Genomic DNA, 10382 nt, shown 5'->3' with positions numbered 1-10382 from the left:
CTTGATTTGCATGGCCAAAAAAATATCAGAAATAAAAAGAAAAAAACAATAAACTAAAGGTAAAATATTTATTATTAATATTCTTAACATAAGACAGCTCTTTAGAAACCAATAAGAAAAGGATCCATTACCCAGTTTAGAAATGGCAAAGGATAAATGGGCTTAATGTAAACAGAAACATGGACTTTTGCTCTTCTTTTTAAAGTCCAACTTCATTTGTAACTAGAGAAAGGCAAATTGGAACAATGAGCTGTTGCTTTCTCACCTGTGAGACTGCAAATACCAAAACGCTGGCTATTACAGAGTGTTAAAGAGGGCATGGTGAAAGTACTTTGAGAAAGAATATAAATTGGTAGGTTCTCTTTGGAGCACAAATTAGTGATGCTTTTCAACCTTGAAAATGAGAGTGTACCTTTGACTCATCAATTCTCATTTGGAGAATTTATCCTGGATGGATAATCCTTGCATATGTACTCAGGCAAATGTATAAAATTATTCACTGCAGCATTCTTTGTAATCACAAGACATCAAAATCAACCTAAATATTTTCCAATTGGGGAAACTGCTACATCTAAACAGAGGAGCACTAGGTAGGTGTTGAAAGGAACAGTGTGCTTCCGTATGACTGTTATGACAAGATTAATTAATTTATTCCCTCTCATTATCGCGTTTGGACTACAGTGTCCTGCCAGTTTTCCCTGCCTTTATCTTGCAGGACCTGCTACATAATGTGCAGGCCCGGGGCAAGACGAAATTTCAGGGCCCCTTGTTTAAAAAACATTATGAATTCCAAGATGACGGCAGCAGAGTATTAAAACAAGAGTGGGGGCCCTTTTAAGTGCGAGGCCCTGTGTGCCCGCAAAGGTTGCACATCCAGGAAGCTGACTTTGCTCCAGGAGTGACAGCTTAGACACTGGCTGCCAAAATGGCATGCAGTTTCCTCTGCCTCTACCATCTTTCTACCACCGTCTGATGCCTGTCATGTCTGTCAAGAAGTAACTCAAATTACAGGGGAAATTCTCCCTTGAACTCTCTCACCCAAGACACTCTTTCTTCACTGCTGTTCCAAACCTTCCAGATTGTTTTATTAACTTCTTCTTTTTTTTTTTTTTTTCCCTTTTTGGCCACAGGTGGGATCTTAGCTCCCAGGCCAGTGATTGAACCTGTGCCCCCTGAATTGGAAGCGCTGAGTCTTAACTACTGGACAGCCAGGAAAGTCCCTGTTTTATTAACTCTTTAACACAGTGTATTATGATTATTTGTTTAAAAATCTCTCCCTCTAAGCTTCTCAAAGGTTTGGCTTATGCTTGTTTGCGTAACCCTAGAACTTCATACATTGCCTGGACATGGGAGGTGAGGAATGAATGAATAGGAGTGGATAAGTTGGGGGTGTGTGTTAAATTATCAGTCATATGGTTTCACGGTTATACTTTGCCTTCATGTTGCTAAATTAGATTAGATTCTAATTTCACTGAGGTCAGCAGGCCCTGATGACTGGCTTTTGATTCTAAGAGCCATGATAGTTTCAGATAGTCCCCTGAAGGGGAAGAAGAGGCTTGAAAGTGAAAGCCTTTAGAGGACCCCCCAAGTCACCCACCCCTATCTCTGCATCTCCTTCTATACACTTCAGGCATTTAAAAATAGGGGTTTGATTTCATCAGGTCCAACTGACCCCATCAGTCAGTTCCAGGAACCAGGCAGTAGTTTCAGATTGCCTCTAATCCTTTGCAACACTGGCTTTCAAATGGAGGTATGCGATACCCCTATGCTATAGGGACTTCCTATGGGGTTCTCAAGTACTCATCATTTTTAAGGGAATTAATTTCCAGATCCTCCACTTCTGTATATATTCTACCAGAGAAAGTTCTGGGCTAGACTCAAGCTGGCTTTTGCTTCATAACTGTAGTTCTGCTAGCCTTCATAAGAAAGGCGTATCCTGGGCCAATCTGAATCTTACTATAGTATATCTATTGCCTGGAGCAATTAAAAATACATTTATTGCCTAGGGCAACAAAAAATCCTGAAAGTGACAAAGGGGCAGCATTTCCCTGAGTATCAGTTTCTGGGAAAGATCTTTTCTTTTTAAGTATTAATGTAATGACCTACAACATACTTTCAGTACACAATATAGCAATTTGGTATTTCTATATCTTACAAAGTAGTCACCACAATAAGTCTAGTACTATCTGTCACCATACAAAGTTATAACAGTGTTACCATGTTCCTTATGCTGTGCATTTCATCTCTGTGACTCATTTATTTTGTAACTGGAAGTTTGTACTTAATCTTCCTCACCTATTTCACTCATCTCCATATTCCCTCCCGTCTAGCAACCACCTGTTTGTTCTCTGTATCTCTGAGTCTGTTTCTGTTTTGTTATGTTTGTTCATTTGTTTTGTTTTTTAGATTCCATATATAAATGAATCATATGGCATTTGTCTTTCTCTGTCTGACGTCTCACTTAGAATAATACCCTGAAGGTTTATCTATCCATGTTGTCGCAAATGGCAAGATTTCATTCTTTTGACGGCTGAGTAATATTCCATTGTACATATACACCACATCTTCATCAAACGTTCATTGGATATTTAGGTTGCTTCCATATCTTGGCTATTGTAAATAATGCTGCTATGAACATTGGGATGTAGATCTTTTTTAATTTATGGTTTTTTTTTTCCCCAGAAAAATACCTAGAAATGAAATTGCCAGGTCACATGGTAGTTTTAGCTTTAATTTTTTAAAGAACCTCCATCTTGTTTTCTGTAGTGGCTGGACCAACTTACATTCCCACCAATAGTTCATGAAGATTCCTTTTTCTCCACTTTCTCATCAATATTTATTTGTTGTCTTATTGATGATAGCCATTCTGATATGTGGGAAGTATTATCTCATTGTGGTTTTGATTTGCAATTCCCAATAATTAGTGATGTTGAGCATCTTTTCATGTGTCTGTTGGTCATCCACATGTCTTCAGAAAAACATCTGTTCAGGTCCTCTGTTCATTTTTTACTTGGGTTGTTGGTTTTTTTGATGTTGAGTTGTATGACTTCTTGGTACATTTTGGTTATTAACCCCAGATATATCGTTTGCAACTATCTTCTACCAGTCAGTAGGCTGTCTTTTCATTTTGTTGACAGTTTTCAGGGAAATATCTTTTCATTATGGGGGACATCATTTATCAAAATTATTTTGAGTGGTAAGTGGAAAAAAATAATATGAAGACCACCGGTTCAAAACAATACACTATGGTAGCCTCTGGAGGGTTCCCTAGGAGGTCCTGGCCTGGTCTTCTCAATCTCTGGGCCTCTGCAACTGAACCTCAATTTTACCAGGAGGGTCAGGTAAATAATTTTTACTTGATCTCTTTTTAAAAAATAATTAATTACTCGGCGGCGGCCACAGCGCAGACCAGACTTCGCTCGCTCGCAGCTCGCTCCGCGCCCTCCGCAACAATGTCCGACAAGCCCGATATGGCTGAGATTGAGAAGTTCGATAAGTCGAAATTGAAGAAAACGGAAACGCAAGAGAAAAACCCACTGCCTTTGAAAGAAACGATTGAACAGGAGAAGCAAGCAGGCGAGTCGTAATGAAGCGTGCGCCGCCAGTATGCACTGTACATTCCACAAGCATTGCCTTCTTATTTTACTTCTTTTAGCTGTTTAACTTTGTAAGATGCAAAGAGGCTGGATCGAGTTTAAATGACTGTGCTACCCCTTTTCACATCAAAGAATGGAGAACTACTGACAACGTAGGCCGCGCCTGCCTCTCCCATCTGCCTATGTGGCTGGCAGGGAAGGAAAAGAACTTGCATGTTGGTGAAGGAGGAAGCTGGGTGGGACGACAGTGAAATCTAGAGTTAAAAAGCTGGTCCAAGGTGTTCTGCGGGCTGTAAAATGCAGTTTAATCAGAGTGCCATTTTTTTTTTTTGTTGTTCAAATGGTTTTAATTATTGGAATGCACAATTTTTTTAATATGCAAATAAAAAGTTTTAAAACCTGAAAAAAAATTAATTAATGTATTTATTTTTGGCTGCACTGGGTCTTTGTTGCTGCCTGCAGGCTTTTTCTAGCTGCAGCAAGTGGGGACTCCTCTCTAGTTGCACAGGCTTCTCATTGCGGTGGCTTCTCTTGTTGCAGAGCCCTAATTCTATGGTGCCTGGGCTTCAGTAGTTGTGGCTTTCGGGCTCCAGAGCACAGGCTCAGTAGTTGTGGCACACAGACTTAGCTGCCCCATGGCACGTGAAATCTTCCCGGACCAGGGGTTGAACCTGTGTCCCCTGCAATGGCAGATGGATTCTTTTTTTTTTTTTTTTCCATTTATTTTTATTAGTTGGAGGCTAATTACTTTACATCATTACAGTAGTTTTTGTCATACATTGAAATGAATTAGCCATGGATTTACATGTATTCCCCATCCCGGTCCCCCCTCCCACCTCCCTCTTCACCCGATCCCTCTGGGTCTTCCCAGTGCACCAGGCCCAAGCACTTGTCTCATGCACCCAACCTGGGCTGGTGATCTGTTTCACCCTAGATAATATACGTGTTTCAATGCTGTTCTGGCAGATGGATTCTTAACCACTAGACCACCAGGGAAGTCCTTACATGATTTCCCTTTTAAAAAACGTATTTATTTAATTTTCACTTGATTTCCTCATAATTTCCAGTGAAGTTGGTAGCCTCCCCCTTAAAATGCATTCTTTCTGGGGCTTTTGCACTGTCATACTCTAATTTACCTTTCTATCTCTACCCTTCATTTTAAGTTTCCTTTTCTAGTACCATCTCTTCCAACTGACCTTTTAAATTCAGCAGTTTTTCACTTCAGTTATAATCCTTCTTCTCTTTCTGTTTTGTTTCTGTTTTTTTGCTGCCTTTGGTTATTTTTATTCCTAGCAATTCATGTTAACAAGTCTTTCTCTGTTGCTTTTCCTTGGAAGCAATACTTTAAGGGGATTCCGGTGGGCACTGAGTGATATTCTCCAGACCCATAATCCAGCCCCTAGACCCACTTCCCCTCCTCTTTTTGCTCTTTTCTTACTAAGAGATTTCATCCATTAACCACAATTCAACTCCCAGATTTCTTATTCTAGCCTAAGACCTTGTTCCCAAATTCCTAAATCCTGTTGCTTATTACACATCTATACCTGAAGGTCCCACAGAATTCATGCTAAAAAAGCCTGAAAGCCAAACTCATGTTTGTCCTATTAAGAATATCATCTTCTGTTAAGCTTCCTCAACTGAGTCATAGTATTCCATCTGCCTAGTTCATACCAGAGGCCTGGGAGGCATCCTTGATACCTCTTTAACCTCCTCCATAGCCAATAAGCATTCTATTCCTATGGATTACACTTCATGCAAGATTCCCCTAAGCCTCCAGACTAGGCTACATACCTCCATTCTATACCCTCATATAGCACCTTGTACTTTATAATACTTATTCAAATTGTAACTACATAATTATTTGTGGAAGTCTCTCCCCTCTTACGTCATGATCTCTGAAAGCACGCGGACCATGTCTGCCTTTTTTCTGACACATGGTAGGATCTCAATAAATATTCATTGAAAGAAAGAAAGTGAAAGTGAAAGTCACCCAGTAGTGTCCAACACTTTGCAACCCCAAGGACTATACAGTCCGTGGAATTCTCTAGGCCAGAATACTGGAGTGGGTAGCCTTTCCCTTCTCCAAAATGAAAGTGAAATTTGCTCAGTCGTGTCTGACTTTTGCGACCCTGTGTCCACGGAATTCTCCAGGCCAGAATACTGGAGTGGGTAGCCTTTCCCTTCTCCAGGGGATCTTCCCAACCCAGGGATAGAACCCATATCTACTGCATTGCAGGTGGATTCTTTACCATCTGAGCCACAGGGGAAGCCCAAATTTAATATTGTTAATTTAACAAATATGAATACAGATTGTAGCAACTATGTCTATCTTGGCAATTTAGTGCCTAATGCTATGTGCCCAGTAGGGGGCAGCAGGGTACAGCTAATGGAACGCATCTCGTCCTCAGTGTTGAAAAGGGTGACTGAGGAAATGATTTAACTTTTCAGAGACTCTATTTTCTTCCTCGGAAATTAAGGCTAATTCTTCTCCCCGCAGGCCAAAAGAGATAAGTAGATATAAAAGGGCTTTAGTGTAAACAAAAGAGAGTGTTATTGGAGTCAGTTATGATAAATATTTGTTGAATAAACGGAGACAGAGGAAGAGGATCTGCTTACACTCTGGAACAGATGTGAGCAGAGACTGGACAGTCAGAAGAGATGGAATGAAAGTTCAAGGAAGAGGCTGGCCTGAGTCCAGAGCCAACCGGAGGCAAAGCTGTGAAGTTAACACAGTGCGCTCTTGGCAGACTCCTATCTCTGCTCTCTGATCCTGCCTGCGCCCCTTCCACCTCTGCCCTCTCGTGCCCTATCACTCACTGCGCTGTTGCAGCCCATTCTTCCCCTTTCCTCTCATCAAAGCACGTCTGTCCTGTGTCCCAGCCCCTCAGAGGCCTGCTCATCGCCATCCACAATGACAGCCAGTTAACCCAATAAGGGGCCCTGGCTAACACTGTAAGGCAGGTAGTGTGTTATTTTATTGCCTCCAGTAATAGGAGTTGGACTTTCTTTTTTTTTTAAAAAAGAAAGTAATTAACTAACTAATTTTTTAGGAATTTGACAAAGACACTTGCTTCTTGGAAGAAAAACTATGACAAACCTAGACAGTGTATCAAAAAGCAGAGACATCACTTTGCTGACAAAGGTCCGTATAGTCAAAACTATGATTTTTCCAGGAGTCACGTATGGATGTGAGAGTTGGGCCAAAAGAAGGCTGAGCACCAAAGAATTGATGCTTTCGAACTGTGGTGCTGGAGAAGACTCTTGAGAGTCCCTCAGACAGCAAGGAGATCAAACCAGTCAATCCCAAAAGAAATCAACTCTGAATACTCATTGGAGGGATGGATGGTGAAGCTGAAGCTCCAATACTTTGGCCACCTGATGTGAAGATCTGAGTTATTCGAAAAGACCCCAATGCTGGGAAAGATTGAGGGCAGGAGGAGAAGCGGGTGACAGAGGATGAGATGGTAGGATGGCATCATCGACTCAATGGACATGAATTCGTGCAAACTCCAGGAGATAGTGGAGGACAGGGAAGCCTGGAGTGCTGCAGTCCATGGGGTTGCAAAGAGTTGGACACAACTGAGCGATTAAACAACAACTCAAAAAGAATATATTCCAAGGACTTCCCTGGCAGTCCAGTGGTTAAGATTCCATGTTTCCAGTGCAGGGCATAGGTTTGATCCCTGGTCAAGGAGTTAAGATCCCACATGCTTCTCGGACAAAATTTTTTTTAAAAAAGAATAAATTCCAAGTGATGAAGCTTTAGGTTCTGTGGAATAAGAAAAAATGGAAAGCTAACAAGGATTAAGGCAGTCCTACAGAGTATAAGGTGGTTGGATAACATCATTGACTCAATGAACATGAGTGAGCAAGCTCCAGGAGGTGGTGAAGAACAAGGAAGCCTGGCATTCTGCAGTCCATGGGGTCGCAGAGTCGGACACAACTGCGCAACTGAACAGCAAATCTTAGTCTCAAGAAAAATAATTATACAAATACAGAATCTGCTAGATATGCCTTGATAGCAACATGAGGAGAAAAACTTTAAAAAATTATAAAGATATCCATCCATCCATTCTTATAATAAATGTATGTATCCATATACACAACTTAATTGTAATTATTATCATTACAGTTGACTTTTTGATGTATAGTTGTGTGAGTTTTGACAAATTCACCGTCATGTAACCAACCACTACAGTAAAAATACAGAATGGTTCATCATTCCCTAAAAATGTCCATATATCGGGATTACCCTGGTGGTCTAGTGGTTAAGATGCCAAGCTTCCACTGCAGCGGGGCGCGGGTTGGATCCCTGATTGGGGAACTAAGACCTGAATTCCACATTTGTTGTTCAGTCGCTCAGTTGTGTCCAGCTCTTTGTGATCTCATGGATGGCAGCACGCCAGGCTTCCCTGTCCTTCCCTGAAGATTGTTGAGATTTCTGAAATATCTGAGGTTGTTGAGATTTCTCCCAGCAATCTTGATTCCAGCTTGTGATGCATCCAGTTAATAAATACATAACATAAAAATATCTTAAAAAAAAAAGGGGGTCCATGTATTAACCCTTTGTAGTCCAAACCATCTCCTACTCTTAAGCCCTGATCACACCGATGGTGTCTCTAGCTCTGTAGTCCAATTTATCAAGTTTTCCTTTTATGAATTTTGTTTTAATGTTGCATTTAAGAATTGTCTAACCTAAGGTGACAAAGGTTTTTCTCCCTTGCTTTCTTATAAAAGTTTCACAGGTTTTCATTTAGGTCCAAGATTCATTGCAACTAAATTTAAAAAATGGAAAGTGTAAGATACAGGTCAGGTTTACATGTTTACACAGGAATGTCCAGTTACTCTAGCATCATTTGTTGAAAAGATAATCTTTCCCATCACACTTTTGTAAAAAAAATCAATTCACCATACTTGTGTCTATTTCTGGACTCCCTGTTCTGTTCTATTGATCTATGCATCTATCCTTTTTCCAGACTGTGCTATGTTTATCAATGTAGTGGTATTTCTCTGCCATTGTTCTACTTTCCCAAAATTGTTTTAGCTTTCTAGCTTATTTGCTTTTCCATATAAATTTTAAAATCAGCTTGTTAATATTTACAAAAATTCCTGCTGGGGTTTTGATTGGGATTGTGTTGAGTCCGTATGTCAATTGGGGAACTATTGACATCTTAACAAAATTGAGGCTTCCAATCAATGAACATGTTATATGGCTTTGATTTCCTTCACTGATGTGTTTTTCAGCATAAAGATCCATCATTTATTTTGTTGTATTTATCCTTAAGACTTTCATTATTTTGGTGCAACTGAAAATTATTATCTACTTAAATTTGTTGGGACTTTCCTGGTGGTCCAGAGGCTAAGGCTCCACACTCCCAATGCAGGGGGCCTGGGTTCAATCCCTGGTCAGGGAGCTAGATCCCACACACCACAACTAAGAAGATCTTACATGCCCCAGTGAAGACTGAAGATCTGGAGTGCCACAACTAAGACCTGGTGCAGCCAAATAAATATTTTAAAAAATAAAATAAATTCAGTTTTCCAATTGGCAGTATATAGACATATAGTTGATTTTTAAAAATTTTATTTGTTTAGGCTGTGCCATATCCTATTAATAGTTGTGGAATGCAGGATGTTCAGTTTTGGCATACAAACTCTTACTTGTAGCATGTGGGATCTAGTTTCCTGACCAGGGATCGAACCTAGGGCCCATGCATTGGGAGCTCGGAGTCTTAGCCACTGGACCACCAGGGAAGTCCAACATATAATTGATTTTTACATTATGACTTCGTATCCTGTGACTTTGCCAAACTCATGAATTAGTTTTAGCAACTTTTTTTTGTAGATTTAATAGAATTTTCCATATAGACAATTACGTTGGTTATTAATAGAGACAGTTTCATTTCTTCCTTTCCAATCCATATGTCTTTTTCTTCCTTGCCTTGTTGCATTAGTTAGAATTTTCTGGATAATATTGAATAGGCAAGAGTGAATATCCTTTTGTGTTCTCAGTCTTAGGGAGAAGTCATTCAGTCTTTAAGGATGATGCCCTTTTGGTGAATATCCTTCTTTGAGGTTAGGGAAGTTTCCTTCTATTCCTAGTTTGTTATGAGATTTTATCATAAATAGATGCTGAATTCTTTTTTTTTTTATTCTTTTTTTTCCCATTTATTTTAATTAGTTGGAGGCTACTTACTTTACAATATTGTAGTGGTTTTTGCCATACATTGACATGAATCAGCCATGGATTTACATGTGTTCCCCATCCCGATCCCCCCTCCCAGATGCTGAATTCTGTTAATGCATTTTCCATCAGTTGAGATTAATATGTGTTTTTTTCTGTTTTAGTCCGTCACTATGGTAGTGGGTAAAGAATCCGCCTGCAGTGCAGGAGACCTGGGTTCGATCCCTGGGTCAGGAAGATCCGCTGGAGAAGGAAATGACAACCCACTCCAGTATTCTTGCCTGGAGAATCCCATCGACAGAGGAGCCTGGCTATAGTCCATGGGGTCGCAAGAGTTGGACACAACTTAGCAACTAAGCCACCATGGTGAATTACATTAATTTATTTTTGGATGGTATATCAGCATTGATTTACCTTGAGTAAACTCTGATTCTTAGTGAATTATTATCCTTTTAATATATTTCTGGGTATGATTTGCTAATGGTCTGTTGAGAGCTTGTGGTCTATGTTCATGTGGAATGTTGGTCTGTAGTTTCACTGTAATGTCTTTTTCTATTTGTTTTTCTCATTGAGGATAATGCCGGCCTCATAAAATGAGTTGC

The 10382-nt window shown here is 40.1% G+C and overlaps 1 protein-coding gene across 1 annotated transcript; it reads left to right on the top strand.

Annotated features, from left to right (window-relative positions):
• Positions 1–3386: 3386 nt before the first annotated feature.
• LOC110137555 (thymosin beta-4-like) lies at positions 3387–3915 on the top strand. The gene has a single exon (XM_070471851.1). It carries the CDS (start codon positions 3453–3455, stop codon positions 3585–3587), a length of 135 nt encoding a protein of 44 aa, XP_070327952.1. The 5' UTR covers positions 3387–3452; the 3' UTR covers positions 3588–3915.
• The last annotated feature ends 6467 nt before the right edge of the window (positions 3916–10382 follow it).

Source organism: Odocoileus virginianus, chromosome 9, assembly GCF_023699985.2.
Source record: "Odocoileus virginianus isolate 20LAN1187 ecotype Illinois chromosome 9, Ovbor_1.2, whole genome shotgun sequence".
Taxonomy (NCBI): domain Eukaryota; kingdom Metazoa; phylum Chordata; class Mammalia; order Artiodactyla; family Cervidae; genus Odocoileus; species Odocoileus virginianus.
This window is presented reverse-complemented; position numbering and strand designations above follow the sequence as displayed.